The 22,045-nt window shown below is 48.3% G+C and overlaps 1 protein-coding gene across 3 annotated transcripts in view; it reads right to left on the bottom strand.

Moving 5' to 3' along the window:
* Window positions 1–6,485, bottom strand: part of AGAP2 (ArfGAP with GTPase domain, ankyrin repeat and PH domain 2) — a 65,247-nt gene extending 58,762 nt beyond the window's left edge. For 2 of the 3 annotated variants that reach the window (XM_033138474.1, XM_033138476.1), the window contains exon 1: window positions 4,833–6,485. In XM_033138474.1, coding sequence (XP_032994365.1) covers window positions 4,833–6,456 — 1,624 coding nt within the window. In that variant the 5' untranslated portion in view covers window positions 6,457–6,485. The remainder of the gene's footprint in view (window positions 1–4,832) is intronic. The other variant, XM_033138475.1, reaches the window with a different exon arrangement.
* Between the last annotated feature and the right edge of the window lie 15,560 nt (window positions 6,486–22,045).

Raw genomic sequence — 22,045 nt, 5'->3', positions numbered from 1 at the left:
ATTCAGTTTTATCCTGCATTAACAATATTCATTGATAATGATAGCAATAGCTCAAAAGGTGCTTTTCAGCCTGAAAACACTTATTGGGCAGGCCAGCAAAACCAGTAGTCTGCCAAGCTGAACACACCCCAGTAGGGGCTTGATGAATGTCCTGGTTTTGCCTCCTGCAGGATAAACAACTGTGGGGAGTCCTCCAGACTAGGTGGTTTTTTTGTTTGTTTTTGAAGGGGTATTCTGCAACATGCCATTGATAGAGCCGATTGTGATAGGGGCATGATGGAAATCTATATGCATTGTGCCGAGAAAGTGGACAGAGAGACTTTATCTCCATCTCACATCATACTAGAACAGCAACCATCCAATGAAACTGAACGCTGGAAGATTCAGGATAGGCAAAAGAAAGAATTTCTTCAGATAGCGCAGGACCCCTCCAGACCCTTCTCTGCAGGTATGACCCCTCTTTGCAGGTGTCATTGATCCTGAAGTTGAGGCTCCAGTACTTTGCCCACCTCATGAGAAGAGAAGACTCCCTAGAAAAGACCCTGATGTTGGGAAAGATGGAGGGCACAAGGAGAAGGGAACGACAGAGGATGAGATGTTTGGACAGTGTTCTCGGAGCTACTAACATGAGTTTGGCCAAACTGCGAGAGGCAGTGAAGGATAGGCGTGCCTGGCGTGCTCTGGTCCATGGGGTCACGAAGAGTCGGACACAACTGAACGACTGAACAACAACAACAACAAGCCCACGCATTATTCCACTTCATTAGCTCTTCTGTGATGCTTACCCAATATGACTGTTATTGCCATCTGGAGGGGCACGTTTGCACTCAGGGGTGCCAGCTTGAATAAAATATGGGGAGACCCATGTAAGCCTCACCCTGCATAACTGTGCATGCACACTATTTGAATGGCAATGCCCATCAACAATGGGGGGCGCACGCACAAAGGGACCTTGGCCCCTAGGAGTTGGCTCCTATTATTGCACTAAGGTGCAGCCAAAGCAGAACAGCAAACAACCTGAACTATTAACAGCATTTCAGCGGGAAGTTGTAAGATGTGTGTCAAATGAAAACAAAGCAATATGTCCATCCCAAAATCTTTGCAAGGGCAGAAAATATTGAAATCAGGGTTGCATGTAAGCTTCTGCATACCATCATGAGCACAATCAGAAGGATGTCTGGAAGATCCCAGAAACTGCCAGAGCAGGGGAGTTTATCAAGCACCTGGTAGGCCATAATACTTGGTAGAGATGGTCTGTATTCAGCATAGTAAGGCCTCAATCTCAAACATATTGGTTGCAGGGGTTTTAACTGTTGGCTGCTGTTGGATGGACAGCATATACGTTTTAATATTTTTTTTAAGTTGCACATCCCGACTGAAGCCTACAGCTCTCCCTAAGAATGGCGGCTTCTGCTCAGCTACAGCTTCAGCACTAAACCAGAAAGATGAGCCGCTAACTAAAAGAGAGAGCGGCAACTTTCACCCTGCCTTCACCCTGAAGGAGGAACAATTCTTCTTTCTGATATAGGGCTCATCCCCTTTGTTAATGGGGACTGCCAGGCTCACAACAGGCACCATTCATTGTAGCGGCAACACACGTGTGTACCGCAAGAGGCATGTGAAATGCATTTCTAGACCTTTTTCAAAATCTATGTGCACATGGTTAGCAGGTCATTCTCTTGAAATTGGGAGGGGGGTATGCTGTCAGGTTCTCAAATTTCATTGAGTCTCCCATTCCTTGTTTATTCTTTACAGAAACCGCTCTTCACTCAAAGCACTCCTACCATACAAATCTAGCCTCCTGCAAAGAACCCCCAGAATGCAGTTTGGCATGAGTGCTAAGAATTGCCAAATAAGAGAACTCCCCTTATCTCCCTTCGTAGGATATACAGCTCACAGGGTTCCTAGGAAGAGGAAATGACTACTAAACCAGCTATAAGTCTCTGGTGCAGGTGTCTGTCCATAGAGGATCATGCTGAGCTCTTTTGGGAGATCTCCCCAGAAAGGGGTCAGCTAGCCCTAACCTCCTTCCATCCTTCGATGTTCTCCTAATTACCAGAAGCTATCAGTTGCCAAGGGGAGCTGAATGCAGAAATATGACCTTGGAGAAGTTCTTCACAGTACCATATAAATTTGCATGGGTGTTTCCTGCTAACAGCACAGTAGGAACAAGGACTTGCCTTAGCTGATTGGGGGGATTAATTCCTGCCTTCTAAAATATACCCTTTAATCTAAAACTTTCCACTGCAATTAACCTTTCACTTCAGAGAGCAATTAGAAGAACAGTCCTTCTGGCTAGAAGGTCTCCCAACCCTCCCACAATGGGAACACATCAAAATCAGAAGAACAACTAGACTTTGATGGGCTGCAAAGAAGCCATTAAGACCATAATCTGGTCTTTTGAGGGTGGCAGGAATAGAGAAGACATTTTTAAAAACCACCCAGAAATGGGGAAAGTGATCCATCTTTAGGCAACCAATGGATAGACCGAAGAAAGACTCCTAAGCATGTAGAATCTTTTGATCACCAACTGATGGGAGATTTTTTTGTTGTGAACTTCGTTATTCCTTCCCCACCCCCTACCCCAAAAATTAAAAGCCTAAACTCTGCACCAAGAGAACAGGAACATTAATTGTACATTAATATAATAGAAAATAGATGCATGCTGACATAAATTAATCTGTCAGACATGATACTGAGCTGTGTACCTGTTTCCACAGTTTCCACAGTAATGCCTGCACCAGCCTTTCCCAACCTGGTGCCCTCCAGATATCTTGGACTACAATGCCCATTAATCTTAACCACCAGGCTGATGGGAGTTGGAGAGTCTACACTACCTGGAGAGTACCATGTTGGAAGAGGTTGATTAGAGGAAGATGTTCTCCAGGGACTCAGGCAGAAGTCTTCACCCAATCATTTGCTACCTGAATCTATTGGCTGGAGATGCCAGGGATTGAAACCCACGATTTCTACTCCTGCACTATGGCCCCTTCCTTAAAGGAACAGAAGGACAACGGGAGAAGAATGCAACTGGAGACCATGACAGAAATCAGAGAGACAGGCAAAGAGTCTCTGCCTCTTGTACAATGGAGATTTGCGTTGAAGTACACTGGACAATGTGAAACTTATCTTCACAACCATGAAGAATTGCAACTTGCTTTTTAAAAATAGAAAGACAGGTGCATGCACAACTGAGATTCTCAGGTCAAAATCCACAAAAGGTATCAAATAATCACGCAGAACTCACACCAGTTTCTATTAAAACTTCCACAACACCATATGGCTGTGTCCCACCATTCACATCCATATGGAATGGTGTCTGAATTTTCTGAAAACAATAACAACAGTCGCCCCATCTTTACTTTCTATTATATTTTTAAATTATTGTTGCCTGTTAAATTTTGTTGGGTGCTATTATCTCTTGCTTGGTAGGAAAGGGCAAAAAGCGGCACCCAGCTCCCCATACACCGTCAAACACAATTGCCAGCACCTCTACTTAATTATCTTTTATAGAACTCTAAGAATCCATTCCACACACGCACACAGGTACGTGCACACACCACACCTGCCTCCCATCCAATACTCATGAAGCAACCTGTAAAATCAGCAGAGCTCTTGTTCAGCACAGCGAGCAAGAGAACCATTTGCTGCAGAGGTTGATTACGCTCCTGTTCTGCACTTACTGCTTCTGATTTGGTGGGGTCCAATTCGTTGTGCTGTAGAGGATGCAGAGATACCACCACCCCTTTCGGAGTTAGCAGAGCACCTTCTAGGTAATCCCTAAATCACAACCATTCATTACGACAAGGCTTTGGCACGTAACATGTAATGAGGGCGGGGGAAGAAAATAGACGGGAAGCAGAATGTTCTTGCATTTGAAAATTCGTCAGCAGCTAGCCCAGGGATTTTGCTTCTTGAATGGCATCACAACCTGTACCACTACAGCAGTAGTTCCAAGCCATCCTCAGGACTGAGATCCACCCTAATGTTACCCCCTTCAGCATCTGGCTTGTTGACCACATTGTGGAAAAACCCACTGGAGAAAGCATCCTTACCAGCCTCCGCAGACCCCCAATACTGTAGTGATAATATCATTTTTGTCACATTCCACCATAAGTGAGATATTGAGGCTGTGAATCCCATCACACACACACACTGTGGAGCTGCTGCAACAGCAGCACATACCTGGGCTCACCCCTTCTCACCTCAGTGAACTGCTCCATTTTTGAGTATATACTCATTGGCTGCCATCACCTACCCATCACCGTGGCAACAAAGCTAAGCAGTCCAGAATCTCCTTCCCAGAGAAATTCCAGGTTTCTCTGGCAGGGTTACACCCACCAGTGGTCTTGAGGGCCCACTCAGCCCAGACATAAATCTTCAGTGAAATCTACAGAAGCAACTCTACAGAGAAGGTATGGGGAACCTGATGCCCTCTAGGTGTTCTTTGACTCCAGGACCCCATCAGCTGGCCCGGCGTACCCAATGGGCCAAGGATGATGGCAGGTGTAGCCTGGCAACATCTAGAGGGCCACATGTTCCTCAGCCTTGCTATAGAAGAAGTTGAGCAGAGGCCCACACAGAATGATCTGTGGCAGATCCATGCCACTTTTTCATTCTGGAGCTCCCTGCTGGAAAGAAACCAGCCTAGCATTCCCATTGTCACATCCCAAGGCAAAGTTATCGGTGCCAACATCTTCCAAGCCAGTAATGAAACACCTTCGGTCCTCAAGCCCCTCTCCCATGTTCCACAGTCAAACCTCCACCCTCAACACCCCAACCCATTACTTCCATTCAGAGAGAGGCCAGGCCTCTTAGGCCACTGTACTTACTGGGCAATTCACCCTTGGCCAGTTCGACGCTGAGCAGCTCCTTATGGCTAAGGCTCCAGCCAGGTCCAGGGTGGGTGGGTGTGGATGCCGGGCTCTTGGTGAAGATGCCACTGATGAACTTGAGCATTTTACGGTCCCGGGTAGAGGCCCGACCACCCTCCCGGCCTCTCTTCAGCCCTACAGCTGCCTCTGAGGAGCAGGAGCCAGAAGAGGCCAGACTGCCTGGGCCATGGTTGAGGTCACTGTTGTCCAGAGTCTTGCTTTTGTTCTTGTGAGGGGATAGTTTTGCCCGGGATCCCCCTCTGGGGACCGTCTCCCCACTGCCCTTGACAGCTACCTTCATGCGTCCCTTGACTTCGCTCTCAGGCCACGACAGGCGGTTGGGGGTGGCCCCCTTGTGGCCCCCTTTGCCAGCCTTTGGCTCGGCACTCACTTTGGCCCCGCTGGTGGTCACTGTCTTGAAAGGCTTATTGGTGGCCAGGCGAAGGCGGCGGTTCCCAGCGGCCGGGTGAGGAGAGGAGGCTCCCGAGTGTGAGAAAGAAGAGCCGCCCACCCGACCCACACTCATTTCCAGGGTCCCAGGCTCCGGGCCACCCCAGCTGGCATGGCTCACCAACATGCGGCGCCCTGGCGCTGCTGCACTGGAGGAGCAACTGGCAGTGGTGGGCGTTGGAACTGGCGACTCATCCCCAGGCACCCCCAAGGTCTCCTTCAGCCCAACCTTGGGGGCAATTGGAATCACCTCTGGCTTGGGGGGAATGATGGGGACCAAAATGGCTTTGGGTTTCGGAGCCACAGCTGGAGCTGCAGAAACCACAGTTACTTCAGGCTTGGCAGTTGCAGCTGGAGGAATGGCAGCCTCAATCTTAGGAGCGGTGGGCGAAAAGAGAACAGCTGGAGGCAGCTCAGGTTTGGGGGGGACAGTCGGGGCTATAGAAGGAACAGCTGGCTCAGGTTTGGGAGCCAGAGGTGGGGCAACAGAGGGCACAGCCAGTTCAGGTTTGGGGGCCAAAGGCGGGGGTACAAAGGGCACAGCTGGTTCAGATTTGGAGAGCGCAGCTGTCGCAGGCTTGGGGGGCACTGCCAGCTCAGGTTTGGGGGGCACCGCTGGAGCACCCAAAGGCCCCAGCCCTTCGGGCTTTGGTGCAAGGGGTCTTCCTTCTGGGCTCATGGCGGCTTTGGCCTTGGGGTCCCACGGGCTTCCTCGGCCCGCGCTGCCCCTGGGCGGTGTCCACACGGAGCCCGGCCGCCCTGTGCCATCTGGGGAAGGGGACGAGCTGGGCGTCCCGGGGCTGCTGGGGGAGAGCTGCAGCAGGTAGTCGGACGTGCTAGCGCTGCTGGTGCTGATCCAGAGAGCATCCTGCCGGTGGAAGATGCGCTCTTGCCTCTTGAGCTTGGCGGCCGCCGCTTCCTCGGCTTCCTTGCGGTCCTTCAGCCCGGAGGGATCCGCCGCGCAGGGCGACGAGACTCGCGCGGGGCCGCCGTCCCTGCCGTCGGGCAGGACGCCCCCATCGCCGGCGCCCGCCTTGTCGTCGCCTTCTTGCTGCTGCACCGACTCGAGCTTGACCAGGGTCAGCGAGATCAGGTAGGTGGTCCGGCGCTGCAGGGTCGCTCCTCTGCTCATGAGTATCTGCGGGAACCGCCGGCGGCGGCCACGCCGCTAACCAACATCGGCCACGCGCTCCTGCTGTTGCTGCTGCTGCCGCCGCCCCCTTTGGATGGCACCGGTTGCCCGCCGCCGCCGGACCCCTAGCGCCCCCGCGCACAAAGGGCAGCTCGAGAGGGACGGTGCAGGAACCGCCTGGGCATCTCCCAACCACGGCGATCCCTGGGAGCCCTTACCTGCTCCTCCGCAGCGCAACGGCGGGCGGGCAGGCGCGCATCTTCCGCCGGAGGAGGAGGAAGAAGAAGGGGCGGCGGAGGTGGGCCACCGGGGGGCTGGTCCTGGGTCTCTCACCGGAGGCGATCGTCGCCCAAGCCGAGGCGGTGTGTGCGCTTCTCCCGAGCAGGCTGCGCAAGGCAGGGCGGCACGAGGAGACGGGTGGCTGTTCCCATGCAGACGAGCCGGAGCACGGGCGGGTTAAGACGCGGGCGGGGTGCGCGAATTGGCGAGCGGATTCCCCTTCGCGGTCTTGCCGCAACCTCGGCCGCCCCTCGGCGCGGACCTCACGCCTCGGGCAAAGCGCCAGCAGCTCTGCCGCTCCCCCGCCGGGTCTTGGCACTCGCAGCCCGCCTCCAAGGGCGCTTCTCCGCCTTCCCGCCGCTGCGACCGGGTCCTCTTTCTGCCGAGGCTCCCGCGGCTGGCTGGAAATCCGCGCTCGCGTACCAGGAGGCCGCCTCTTCCCACTCCCCCACCCGCTCCGCTGCGCCAATGCCCTCCTCCGAGCCTTCCTCCTTCTTCTTCGCCGCTGCCACCCCCCCCCCCGGCAGCCGCCTTCCTTGTGGCTTCTACTTTCTAATGCCTTTTTTTTCCCTTAAGGAAGGAGGTGGCTGGGTGAGTGGGGTGAGGTTATGGGCGCGCGTTTGGCGAGGTGTTCTTGCGCCTGCCTGGGCGACAGCAGTGGCTGGTGGCGAGCCGGAATGCGGAGATCAAGGTGCTGGTGGGTGGGTGGGATCGTGGAAATCAAAAAAGCAGAGCTATGGCAGCAGCAGCAGCAGCGGTGGCGACGCCAAACCCCTTCGCCGACGGTTTCCGAAGGAGGGGAAAAGAGGAAAAAGCTACGGCCATTTGCTGTAGCCTACGGAGTTATAGGCGGGGGGAGAATGAGAGAGAGGGGAATTAAAACGGGGTGGGAAGGCAGATCCTGAGAATTCTCACATTGGGAATGCACAAGGCAAGAAGTGAAGGATTTCTGCAGGGGCACGTGGAAATCCCGGACTGGATCGCATGGAATCTGGCCCCGCGCGCGCACAAGACCTGAGAGATTGCCTGGCTCGGATTCATCAGGCACCCTTCCGGCGCTGGCGCAAAGGGGGGGGGGGGGGAAACCCAGCCGCCGCCGCCACCCTCAGATGTTACATGTCGTGGGACTAAAATTAGCCCACGTTGATTGGCTTCCTTAGTCTGCCCCAATGGACAAGGTCATCTGGCGACCCAGCTGGGAAGGCGCAACATCTGGAGGCTTAGGGGGGATGATGCGGCTAATGTGTTCAAATCCCCACCTGCTGTGGGATAAGCATCCAGGTAATTCGAGAAGGGAAACGATGTTAAGGTGAGGCTGCAGGTGGAGTTACAGGTGGCTGCAATTGTCTTAACAAGCCTGCCTTTCTGGCCCGGCCACCACCCACCCGCACCTCCATCAACTGCTCCTCCCATTCATTTCCACAGAGGACATGCCTATGACTTAATCAAGCAGGTGTGACTCTGGTGCACAGTTTCGGTCATATGTTTCTGGGTTGTTGTTGTTTATTATAAAAGCACAGCAATTATTATTAGATTTACATTTGTTAAGTGTGTGTGTGTGTGTGTGTAGTCTCAAAGCAACTTAGCAAAATACAGATAAAATCAAAGAAATGACAAAATATGTAAATACAAAATTCTTTAAAATGCTCATCCAACAGCGCAGTAAGAAGGACAAGTCATATCCCACCCCACTAAAACATGAGCACTACAGCAGAGGCTGATTTAACTATTAAAAGCCAGGGTAAATAGCAATGTCTTAGTCTGGTGCCTAAAAAACGGACCATGATGGCACCAGGCACATTTCCTTAGGGAAAGCATTCCACAAATTGGGGTGGGGGCACCACTGAGAAGGACAGTTCTCATGTGGCCACCCTTACCATCTTCCTCAGATGAGATACAAGGAGAAGGGCTTTGATGAAGTTGGTTCAGGTGGGGAGAGGAAGTCATTGAGGTTCATATGTTCAACCCCAAGGTTAGGAACGGCACAGAGAATCTCTGCCCAGTAAGTATGAAATCAAAGATAGGTGGCAAACTGTGACCCTCCAGGTATTGTGCAGCTAAAACTCCCATCATCCCAAGATGATGAGCCATGGGTGTTGCCCATCAGATCTAAGGGCTGCTTGTTATTCATATCCATTGGATGGTGAAACTATGGCACTGGGTTATTTTTAGCATGGCAGCCAGTTTTGTGAATGTGCTGGCAAGTCTTTTTAACATGTAGCAAGATCACAGCTCCCTATGTCCTAAAAGGGTGTTGAAATGCTAATTGACCTAGAACATATTTGAGACATAATCTCAACACGCATGGGGGAAGTTGCAAAACTGGCCACTTTTGCCAAAATTGGCATGAACATCATCGTGCCCGAATGGGTCAAGTAAATTAGTGTGGTACAGTACAGGGACAAATGTGAAGGCAGAATCAAACTGTGGTTGGCAGTGGCGATGAAGGCGGTCAGGTTATGTGACAGCAAGTACTGCAGACCTGGTAATTCTATGGCAATTGAAGAAAGTGTTTGCTGGGGGAAAAAATATTATTTCAAGGGGGAGGTGGAAGAATTGCCTTGACTAAAAGCTGCACACACAGAAGATCTGGAGTAATTTGCCACCTTCTAGTTTCATCCAATCACTAATGCCTCTTCCCCCATTGTTTTTAAGTGGGTGGTGGGGATAAATGGGGGTATGTTGCGTCCTAATTCCAGGGATCAAAAAGCAGCCTGCTGTCAATGCAAGGTGGCCAAAATTTGCTGGTGTTTCAATTATCGGACACTGACTCTTTGTGAACTACGCATGTCTCCAGTCCATTTCCAGGCCCAGTTCAAAGTTATGTGGTTTTATTCAAAGGCCTTCATGGCTTGGGACCAGGGTACCTTGAGGCTCTCTCCTCCCCAGCCAGACATCTGGTACAATGTGTCCTAAGTACACCAGGCAGCCTCCCCTGGCCATTTCTATGCTTTCAAAACAAGTACCAAGCAGGAATCCATCCATACCATTGCCTCTCTAAGAAGACATGTGTGCACTCCCCTCAAAGAGCTTCTCGATGTGCTGGCCGTCCAGCCAGTATTCTGATGTTGCCAGCAAAGGACCAATTAATGCTAATTGCACCTAAATATCCCAACTGACGGCACTGTTGAAAAATGATTCATATTCAGAAAGCAGCACTGGCTGCTTCCTTTCCAAAGTGCTGAGGGAGCAATTCTAGCCAACTGTACTTACATCGCAGCACATAATCGCCACAGTTCTCTTACCTGGGTCACAAGCTGCCGTGCTGTGCTGTTATAGAAAGGTTTCACTTGCAGGCACCCACATGCAGGACCCACATGCTGCTTTTAAGAGCAGGTGTGCACAATGAGCGGTAGAGACATGGTCGTTCAGAGGCCAAATTATCTCCCCTACATGTGAAATTAATACCCAGACACAGAGAACTGGGCTCAAATCTGCAAGGACGTATATCATATCTGCATGGACAGAAGTCCACCAGTCAGTTTAGCAGCAGTAGTGCACCAATGCAGAAAAGATTCACACAATCTCCATCGTACCCCGAGGCAGTAGGTATGTATGAGTAACTAGGCTGTAGAGTTTGCAAACAGACCAGTGGAATTGTATGTGAAATCTCTGTGTCAGCACTTGCACAGGGTCAGACATGTCTCCATCCCCAGGTTTTCTTCGTCACATCCATGTTAATAATTGTGTATTAATCTTTGTAACCGTCTTGATGGTAAAACTTGTACGAGGGTTAAAAAGGTTGTGCCATTCTGAATGGATTGTATTTTCCTTTGTTCCCAAATGCACGTGGAAGATTCCCACCTGTTATGTGCCTTTTTGAACTCACGTCTGAGCTTTCCTCTCAAAAGCATCTGATTTACAGCACAATCCTAACCATTATTTATGAAATGTATATCCCACCACCCCTCCCAAAGGAACTCAGGGCAGGAAACACATCAGCAATAAAACAATACTATTAAAAACATCTTTAAAAATCCACCACTGAAACCATTAAAAACCATTCCCATTTAAATGCAGGCTGGGATAAAGATATTGAAATGCTTGTTGAAATGTCCTACTGAATCCACTAGGGCATAAAAGGATAATAATAATAATAATCACAATAATAATCATAATCACAATAATTTCAGCTTCTTAGCCACCTTTTACTCTAAGGTTGCATGGAAGTTTACAGCAATAAAACCCCCACAATATTAAAAATTGTTTAAAACAAATTGCAGTCTTAGTGATCATGGTGACACTAATTATGTACAGGTGGGTAGCCATGTTGGTCTGCTGGGTATCTGAAGAAGTGTGCATGCAAACGAAAGCTCATACCAAGAACAAACTCAGTTGGTCTCTAAGGTGCTACTGGAAAGAATTTTCTATTTTGTTTCGACTAATTATGTAATCAAGATTCCTAAATGTAATTTCCCTTTTCTGGGACAAGCTCAGGATCCAACCCTTATATAATACCCATTGTTATTGTTTTGGAGATGGTTTCACTTCATCATTATGGAGATTCTTCCTATGATAAGGAAGGAGACTTTACAGACACCTGTAGGATCATTGTCTTGGCTGACCACTATTATTGGATGCATCCAGCTTTCTCCTGCTAGGTGGCCGTACAGGTCTGTTTTTGCACTGTACAGTGCAATCTAAGAAGACTCAATTTTTAACCTTAAAGAATCCTAATTCCTATTTTAATGTACAGAAGCAGGGTCCCCCAGAGTACTAATTGCTGAGAGGCAAACAAAGGGGGAGTGTTGCTGTCTTCCTGCCACAGCTGTAAGTCTCCAGTGACTGACCATCATTGAAACTTTAACAGGGTACAAGTCAGTGTGATGTGTTTAAAACACATTATCATGTCGTCGTCGTCAATACTTCTTAAAAACTCTACATGCTCATAACAACCCTGGGATACATGTCATTACTGTTATCGCCACAAGTGTAGTGCAACTATTGAGGCCTGCCTGTGGAATATAACACCGAAGCCAGTACCAATGCCTAGTCCAATCTCACCCACCACTGTGATACCAACCAACCAACCAACCAACCATCCCTTCTTTTATTATTTTAATTTATTACACACGCTTCACCTTAAGGTTCCAGGATGGGTTATAACAATTTAAAATACATTGGTACCTAGGTTTTTGAACATTTGCATTGACAAATGTTTCAGTTTTCAAACGCCATAAACCTGGAAGTAAATGCATCAGTTTTCGAACGCGCCTCAGAAGTTGAACTTCCTAGGCAGCTGCTGCTGAGTGCAAGAAGATCCTGTCGGCTGTTGAGTCCTGTTGGCTGGGAAACCGCGCCTTGGTTTCCGAACGTTTCAGAACTCGAATGGTCTTCCGGAACGGATTATGTTTGAAAACCGAGGTACCACTGTAGTTTTGAAACCATGCCAGTCTCTCATGAGCGACAACTGAAGGGAAACCCTCCCTGCTGTTTCCCAATACTATAATAAGGGAATTTCCCACAAAAAAGGGAAAGGTTGAAAGCTATGCTCCTCACAGCAACCCACTCCTTTCTTCACAATGGCTGGCTACTTCAAGCCAAATTGTGCATGTCAGCCTCCTAGCCTCCTCATAAGATGGCTATGTGTCCTGCTTTGAAAAGCCGCCCAGTCTGAGTCTAATTTAGATAGATTTATTGTTACGGTTCTCAACCAGCACACACATATCCATAAAAAACAATCCAAAATACATGCTAAAATATGAACTATAAATATAAACTTTAAACTTTTTAGATAAAAGAAGATATCACTACTTTAAAAGGTGGGCTACAGCCAGTTATAGCACTGGTTCGTCTTTAGCTCTGATGTGAGGGCGATCTGGCTGCGACATCTGTCACCCCATTGATCGCCAGGGTTGATTCGGCTGATCTGGCTGGCTAGGCGAGTGTCCCCTTCCTCCCTCACCGCTCCATGTGCGTCCCTCCCGAAGCTGCGCGCTCAGTGGAAGAGGACGACCATCCCAGATAGAAGGAGTGTACCGTTCTTCGGTCAAGGGTATACGATAGCTGCGCTCCCCTGCTAGAACCTCCAAACAAGCTCAAGGACAGAGTCTAATTTAAAGATAAGGACTCCAAGGAAGGTAACTTGAAGTTGCCTGTCAACAGTTTGGCTCATGGGTAGCAGACCAAACAGGTCCAGTGGTCACTTGGTCAAAGTCTTTCCCACTATAATGAGATGTACTGTACTTCTGTTTAAGTTATAGTATTTCTAAATGGATGTCTAGGCATATAAATTAATATACTGTATACACATCTTATGCAAATCTGCATCCTTTTTTTAAACAATGCATTTCCTTTCCTTGGGCGACACAGAAATTGTCAGCCCTAATCTTGGGCCTTCTTCGGAGTCTCCAGGTCTTGATCTGAGAGCACGCACCCTGTGCTTAGTCCTTAGCTAACTGAGACAAACAAGCCAACACACTGAACCACATTTACTGGGAAGCAACAGATTGTTCCGTATGAACCAGACTGTGACTAGCATTCAGCAGCTCTTTTTGTTTCACGACAGGCCAGATTTTTCACAAGCACTTTGTGTGCTGCTAACTGGAACCTTTTGAAATCCCAGTCTGCAGATTGCAGATGGAACTATGAAACACAAGATGAGAAACCCTTTTAAAATCTTAACTGGGAGTTAGTAAATTAATGAATGAATAAATAAATAAATAAATAAACAAGCAAGGAAATAGCCACTCTGCAAAGAGCTCCTTGCCAGTCACACTTTATCTTGGTTATTTCCATCACTCCTATCCTTGTCAAATCCGACTGCTTCTTTCTGAGTCAGAGAAGCTAACAAAAATATGTCTTTGATTTTTTTTTTTAAATCCCTACATTTTGTTGTTATAGCAACCAAAGCTCTGAAAATGTAGGAAAACAGCAGGAATAATTAAACTAAGCAGTGAAATCAGCATTAATGGGAACAGTCAAATGTACCTCAATTCCAAGTTCATCAAAGGAGGAAGGATGTGCAAGAGTGGTGGTGAGGAGGGGGCTGGAAACAAAGAGTACCAACTTGAATAAAATATTTGGGGGGGGGGCAGGTAAACCCCACCCTGCGTAATCAAACACAAGACGTAGCTCATGCACACCATTTGAATGACAATGCCGATCAACTTGGGCTCAGATATTTTATTGGGGGGGGTGAAGGGGTCTTGGTCCCTAGGGGTTGGCTCCTGTGGCTGGAAAGATGATGAATAACCCAAAAGAAAGGCTGAGATAGGCTCGTGAAAAGGATAAGAGGCCGTTACAATTGTAGGGAAATCTCCTTCCTTTAAACTGCAAAAAGGAGAGAGAGATGTACCAGTAGAGTCACTGAGATTACACCAGAGAGTCCTCTAAAACAAAGTATTACATATATGAATAATTTAGCAAACCCATGTGTCCTTCTTTACAGAGGACCGTTCTCTGTTTGAAGGGCTGTCAGAGGAGGGCCTTCTGGTCCAAGTCCAGTTTGAAGATAAAGAACATGAGGAAGGGAGACCAGCAGCAAGGGCTTTCATAATTGCCCCTCAACAGTCAGCTGGCAGCACCTGGAGAAGCTGACTGATCAGCCGTACAAATAACCCTATCACAGCCTTCCCCACTATGGTGAGATGCATTCTATTTTGATCTCAATTAAAGTGATTGCTTCTAAATGTATATCTGTGCAACTAAATTAACATGTTCAGACCCATGTCCTCTTTTGTGCTGATGCACAAGTGACCTCCCTAACCTGACCACAATGAAGCTGTATCAGTTTCACTGGCTGGAGATTGGGTGGGTGGCTTTTAACAGGTGGAGTTTGGGCTTCACTTCATTCTAGGAGGGGAAGGTGGGAGCCAGATTATTGTTGTTGTTGTTGTTCAGTCGTTGAGCCGTGTCCGACTCTTCGTGACCCCATGGACCAGAGCACGCCAGGCACGCCTATCCTTCACTGCCTCTCGCAGTTTGGCCAAACTCATGTTAGTAGCTTCGAGAACACTGTCCAACCATCTCATCCTCTGCCGTCCCCTTCTCCTTGTGCCAGATTATAGCAGGTGGCAATTTTATTCCATTGACTGTAATAAGCGAAACCTGATGTATTCATTTCCACCGAGGACCTGTCCCAGTGGCCAATTTACCCTTTCTTGGATCTTCTAGCTCTTTTCAGAGACATACAATGTCGTTTTATCTTGTGAACCAGCCTGAGATCTTATGATGAAGGTGGTATATAATATACATATGATAAATAATACAAAAAGGAGGGCATTTATTCTGCTTACTGTACTTGGGTGCAGAGGAACATCAAACAACCTATATTGCCAATGGTCCCCATGTCCTCTATATTGGGCGTATAGGGAGGAAGCTTTGAGTTCCTATATAGGATACTCCAAAAATTAGGGATGTTCCTTGGTCCATGGCTGCCATTAGTGCAATACTGAACTTCCTCTAGAGACGGGTGGAATTCAATGTCATGCTATGACGAATGTCCCATTGGCATAAGCATTGCTGCTTGCCAGTCAGAATGATCCCCTCACACTCTGTTCTAGGGCTGCCCCAGAGCCAATTTCAGGGGGTGCAGGGGCCCCACAGAGGAAGGAGATGCCCATGGCTTCCCCCAAAGAATCCTAGAAACTGTAATTTCTTAAGGGTGCTGGAAATGGCAGCTTTGGGAGGAGAAAGCTACAGCTGAAATGCATTGAAATTAATTACGGCATTAATTACTTTAGTTTTGGCCGCAGGGAATAGCGAAACAAATAATGTAGGTTTCAGCCGCCGTCAAACTGTAGCAGACTGGAAACTGCTGGTTGCGACAGACGGACGCAGGACAGGACAGAAACCGCTGCCTCCTTACATCCCTGCCTCCCCACGATGTTTTGGAGGGCATAAAAAGCACTGTAAAGCTCTCGGTGTATTGTAAACGTGACATATGATCATCACAATGTCATAATGGGCATCCTATATTTTTGAACCTCATCACTTCACAGGAAGGTTTTCCAGAACAAGCACTTTGTATAGCGCTAATTTGAAATGGAAATCCAGCAGCCATGGCTGAAAGCTCAAAAGGATAACTGTAGGGTTTCCCGTTGCAAGCCCTTGTTAGGGAATACCTTTTGCTGGTCAGCAGGTGTGCTTTGCAAGCTTACAAGCCCAGGCATCCAAGCAGCTCATGCGGGCCCACAAAGCCTTGCAAACAAAATCCCAGCAGCTCTCACAGATCCAGCTGCTCCCGTCTCTTTCTTAATGCCAGTGCTAGCTAGGAGGGGCTGGCTGAAAGAGGCATCCTCTGAATCCTGTGCGCTGCATTGGCACCAGCACTAAAAATCCACAGCTGAACCTGGGGACTGTTGGCCCTTTTCAAAGTAGCTCTTTGTTCCAAGGGAGCCATTAGTTTCAGCAGGCAGCACAAGGGATGTGACAGCTTACTGCCCAATCCGCAGCCCAACGGAATCAAAGGATGTGATTTTAAGCCAGTTGAGGCTCATTTGATTCAATTGAATCGCATACCCTTGTAGTCCAAATTAATGGATATCAGGCCTTAACATGAGGCAAGGTTCAGCCCAGCAACCTGTTTTTCCAATGCCAGGATCTGGAACGAAGAGTACGGTTGTCCTTATTTGCTAATTTATGTACTGCCAAAACTGTAATGGGAAGAGCACCTTCAAACCTGCATAGAGTGCAGTTCTCTCACTAGTAAGTGTCCACTCACCCACATCTAGAATCAGTGGGCAGGGATTCTAGGTCAATGGGTGTGGTTTTCAGGGAGCCTTTTCAAAAATAATAATAATATTTAACCACTGATAGCTACTCCCCATTAATTTCATGCTTACCCAGTCACCAATTCCCACTTCATACCATAAGTATGCATCACACCACCGGTTGTGATTACAACAGAGGATTAGAGATTAAGCGCAATCTGTATCGTAATCTTGCATGGGTACCCTGGCTCTTCTTACTGGGGATAAGGTTAGTGGGTCTGACAATTCTCAGCCCTGCTGAAAAGAGCTAAATCACATCCACACCATACATTGAAAATACTCTTATACCACTTTAAACAGTCATGGCTCCTGCCAAAGAATCTTGGGAAGTGTTGTTTGTTAAGACTGCTTGAGAGTTGCCAGGAAATCCCTTAGAGAGCTGCAGTTCCCAGCACCCTTAACAAACTACATTTCCCAGGATTCTTGGTGGTGGTGGGAGCATGACTGTTAAAGTTGTATAAGAATGGTTTAAATGCACAGTGTGGTTGTGAACTAATTTCTTTCCCTATAACCTTGAAGGCACAGTTTTAACATGCAGAATGATGGGGATCTTTGTACTGTACAAAAGTAAGGTATTATTCTACACACACACACACACACACACACACACACACACACACACACACACGAGACTCAGTACTTGAAATGCTTTCAACAGGTACTGGTTACTTAGGATTTGCAACTGAGGGAGCTGAAGCTAATCCTGGTTCACTCGTGAGGGTCCATATATAATACACATACATGTTGGCAAAATATGCTTGCCTCATTCCTTTGTGTTTGGGTGAACTAGACATTTGGTGGCAGACCAGGGTTACTGCTGATCACCTGTAAAGTGTCAGAGATGGCAGTTAAGAAAGGAGAACCCATCCTAGGCCTGCCCTTTTCCTCCACACTGTTTCCCCAACTAGAGTTCCCAGATCTATGTTAGCTGTTGTTCAGTCGTTCAGTCGTGTCCGACTCTTCGTGACCCCATGGACCAGAGCACGCCAGGCACGCCTATCCTTCACTGCCTCCCGCAGTTTGGCCAAACTCATGTTAGTTAGCTACAACTGGTAGAAATACAGCTGAGGGAGAGCAGGAGAGAAACGGCAGGTAGGAAAGGGTTAATCATCCTCTCCCGCTGCTGCTTCTCCACTCCAAATTTGGGGGGGGGGCAGGAGCAGAAATAATGTCCTCCTGCTGCTCTGCATCAACCCAGGTTCCTAGACTAGGATCTGCCACAGAATGTTTTGTTCAGTCCTGGAGAACATGATGTATGAAGCAGCACATAGGCTCCATAAGCATAGCTTGCTTGGCTTGCTCCCTGTAACTCTGGGGATAATAATCCACATTTAGTGAGTGCTACAGGAAACCCAAATAGTAATATAACACATCACACCATGTTCTGGAAAAACTTTGGCACATTGGGTTGAACCTGGAAGTGGCACCATGATTTTGAGCTGTCTCTAGGGTTGGCCCTATCACCAGGCAGCATAAGGTGGTTGCTTCAAAGCTATTGGTTTGGGGTTTTATGAAAACAAAGCAAACTCTTTATTATTTAACAAATCACGATTGTGTTTTCACTCCCAGGGAGAGGGACTCACAGGGTTTCCCCGCCACAGGTGCCAAAATCACTTGGTTGGCCTTGGGTACAATGCCTCAGGCAACAAAATGTCTCGGGTTGGTTGGTCATGGCTGTCTCCTTCCAAGCACTTGCAAGGCCAGTCACACAGACGCTCCCCAGTAGGAAGCTGCCTTATTCCACATCTGACCATTGGTCATCTTGCTCAGTATTGTCAACACCGGCAGCAGTGTTGTCAGGCAGAGCATTTCCCCAGCCAGCCCTGGAGAGCTGCTATCAGGGATTGAACCCTCAAGTTGTGTGAATCAGCCTTTATATAAAGCACAGGCACAGCTGGTTCACTTCATTTCTCAAGTGCCGATCGGCATGTCATTCTAGAGGTGGGTTCTTGTCGCTACATCTGCTAATTTCCCTGACTCACGATGCCACTGCAATGCAATTCCTGACTAGGAGCTGACTTTTCTCCATCCTGCCGCCACCTCTCAAGCCACATATCTATATACCAACAAGGACGGGTGTGCAGATGTGCTATCAAGACACTTACCAGCGTCATGGAGATATGAATGATTCAGGGCTCAAATTAAAGCAGGGAATGCGAATGTTTGCCAAAAGCCAGAGGGAAACGCAGTCATAAATGTTGGCTCTGGCAAGCTACCGACTTCATAGTGGAACAGAACATGCATGCTGTAGCCACAGAAAATCACTGCAGAGCAACTTGTTTTGGGATGTAATCGTCACTCAGGCACCTTGGAAAGGGAAACATTTTCTTCCCCAAAGGGTGAAAGCAAGACAGCAGGAATAGGGCACCTAGGAAGAAGAGCTGCCCACAATGAAATGGGCTCTCGGGCGGCCACTAGCCAAAATGGAAGCAAGCTAGTGAGCTTTCTTATCGTTTTTGTAGGTGTTCCAACTTGTACTCTCCATTTTCTTTCTGATGGAACGGAAGGTTCTTTTCTCTTTAATATGACTGATCTCTAATCCTACTGGGAGATATGGGTGCAAATTATCCCTTTAACCCTTCAGCTCCCTCTTTTCCAACAAACCAAGCAGCTTTTTTTTTTTTTTTTAAAGAAACTCCTCTCTGAATATACCGGTACTATTTATAGCTCCATGCCTCCCTCACTCATCTTCTGAACATTCTCTCTCTCTTTCTCTCTCTCTCTCTCTCTCTCTCTCACTCACACACACACACACACACACACACCCAGCACAATGGAATTAGGAGGCAGTGCAACTGTGTATAAAATAGAAACATTCCTCCTGCTCCCCTCTCCCCAGGCTAGGCTACATGCCAATCATTCTGCTTGCTCTGCAAGCCCATCTTGCAGTTGTAGGACCGGATTTCTGACCCTAACATTGAACATTTTGCAAATGAGAAAAATCTGCATTCTGCGTTACATTCATACCAAACACTGCAGTTTGTTTCAAATAGTCATGTTTTGCAGAATTGGGAATTATTTGACAAGGACTGTGGCAGAGAAGGGAGCTAAATGGCAAGCTGGGGCGGCTATTTAGGAACGTTTAGAGTTGAAGGGAAAGGACTGAAGGTGCATTGCAGTGGCTAAGGAAATGTGCAGAGCAAAGACATGTTACTCCTTGGCCTATACATACTCCTAACACTCAGATCCACCGTTGTGTTTAATGTGTATACACAACAGACAGAGCCAAGAGTAATCTGCCTATAAGGACAGTCTTAATCCTTTGGTGTTGCCAGCTCCCCTTTAAAAACTGTTGTCATGCACATGCTGATCAGAAACCTGCAAAACAGGGGGCTGGGTATGATGAGAGCAGCAGCGGCGGCAACCTCTCTTTGTAGGGAGGAGCTGCTCTTGAATCCCCTCACACACTTATATCTTCAACATGCTTGACTGCAAAGCATACGTTGCTTCAATGCTCAGAGCCCTTTAGCACTGAGGAGGCGTTGCTTTCCTGCAACCATCTGGAAGTGGATTTCAAATGGAGGATCCACACAGCACTTAACGCGTTGCTCACCCAAGTGGCCAAGATCTTTCCACATACAACCTTTGTGGGCCCGTGAAGATATTTGCAAGCCGGACATACTGATCATAGCTGTCAAGTTTCGGATTTGAAAATAAGGGATCAGCGGTCTCACCTATCCCGGGGACAGTCACATGTCAGTGGTGGGCGGAGCCAGAAGCAAAAGTGGGCGGAGCAGCAATGTAAACTCCAAGCAGCCTCGGGCTTGGAGTGGAGCAAAGAGGAGGGCAGCCAGCAAAGAGGAGGGCAGCCATGTGCTCTGCGCGATGGAGCCCCATCGTCTTCTTGTCTGATCCCATCAAAACAGGACAGGAAGCAGCAGCTGCTCAAAGGCAGCCAGGCTCCGCCCGCCAGCTAACCCGATTGGCCGGCTGAGGGGCTCGGCGGCAACGGATAGGGGCTGATGCAGGGGGAGGAATACACCCCCCTGTAAGCACAGGAAACGGCTCCCACTTGCTTTGAGGGCTGAGGCTTTTCTCTCCAAGTAGGCGAGGTCTTCCCACCCAGTCCCTGGCCAGCAGGGGAGGAGCTGCTTCCACTAAAATCGGGAAATTTAAGGGAAATAAGAAATAAGGGAGAGCAGCGGGAAACTGCTTGAAATAAGGGAGAATCCCGGGGGAAACGGGATACTTGACAGCACTGATACTGATGTGGACAGCACATGTGCACCCAGCGCTCCCCACCTGAGCTGCAACCCCCAACCCCATATCACCCTATGCTGCAATTACGCTTGAAACTATTTTGTTATACTGGAGGAAAAAAGTCTTATGTTGGCCAAAAGAGGTTCCTTCCAGCAGGGGGACAGGTCCCTGCAGGTGCCAGGAAAGGAGTCTACACGGAGCTGCCCTTGAAGCTGACCCAGAAACCCCAGCGGGTGCAGAATGCCGCTGCGAGGCTCCTTACGGGGTCCTTGCCGTGGGACCACATTCATCCAGTGCTATACCAGCTGCACCGGCTCCGGGTGGAGTACAGGGTCAGGTTTAAGGTGCTGGTTTTAACCTTTAAAGCCCTATACGGCCTAGGACCCTCGTACTTACGTGACTGCCTCTCCTGGTATGCCCCGCAGAGGACCTTACGGACCACAAATAATAATATATTGGAGGTCCCAGTCCTCAAGGAGGTTCAACTGGCCTCAACCAGAGCCAAGGCCTTTTCGGCTCTCCCCCCAGGCTGGTGGAACACTCTATCACAGGAGACCAGGGCCCTGCGGGACTTGACATCTTTCCGCAGGGCCTGCGAGACGGAGTTGTTCTGCCTGGCCTTCAGTCCAGGTCCAGTTTGACATCCCCCCCCCCCGGGACCCTGTAAGTTACCTCTTTGGTCCTTTTATCAGCTCATGTGGGACCAACATGGATAGCTGGCCCTGACGAATACTTGAGGTTCCCAGCCCCTATGGTTGTAATTCGTGGGCAATCATTTAATTTTATCCTGATTCTAATTTTTAAACTGTATTTTAATAAATTGTTTGTTTGTGTTTTAATATATTTGATATTTGATTTTGGCTGCCCTGAGCCTGGTCTTGGCCAGGAAGGGCAGGGTCTAAATAAAAAATTACTTACTTACTTACTTACTTACTTACTTACTTACTTACTTACTCTGAGGGCACATGTGTGTCTGTGGGGGCCACATTGTTGACCTATGTTCTGCTGCTTTTTGCAAGACTGATATGACCTCAGGTTTCCAGAAATTCACGGAGGATAGGGAAGTATTAGTTAAGGGGAGGGGACAAGAAGACAAAGTGAAAATGCATCCCATCAAGCACCACCCATGAAAGTCTGGAAGGCAAACGCAGAGACAGAGTTGAATGAAAGTGCTTGTTTGTGGATGAGTGTGCACAAAAGTGCTCCTGAATAAAATGGACCTGTGAGACCTGCTCTGGTGTTTAGGCAGCCTGCATCAAGAAAAGCTGAATTCAGCAACCAGTATATAGCACACAAAATTAACACACTTATTTGGCACAGCTTGTTCAGCTTATTTAACCATAGTGAAGGGCAGGGAAGTCCACAGGTCAGTAACATAGGGCTGCCCTGCAGCCACC

Source organism: Lacerta agilis, chromosome 2 (assembly GCF_009819535.1).
Source record: "Lacerta agilis isolate rLacAgi1 chromosome 2, rLacAgi1.pri, whole genome shotgun sequence".
Classification (NCBI taxonomy): Eukaryota; Metazoa; Chordata; class Lepidosauria; order Squamata; family Lacertidae; genus Lacerta; species Lacerta agilis.
The sequence above is the reverse complement of the archived record's forward strand: the minus strand, read 5'-3'. Positions and strand labels throughout refer to the sequence as shown.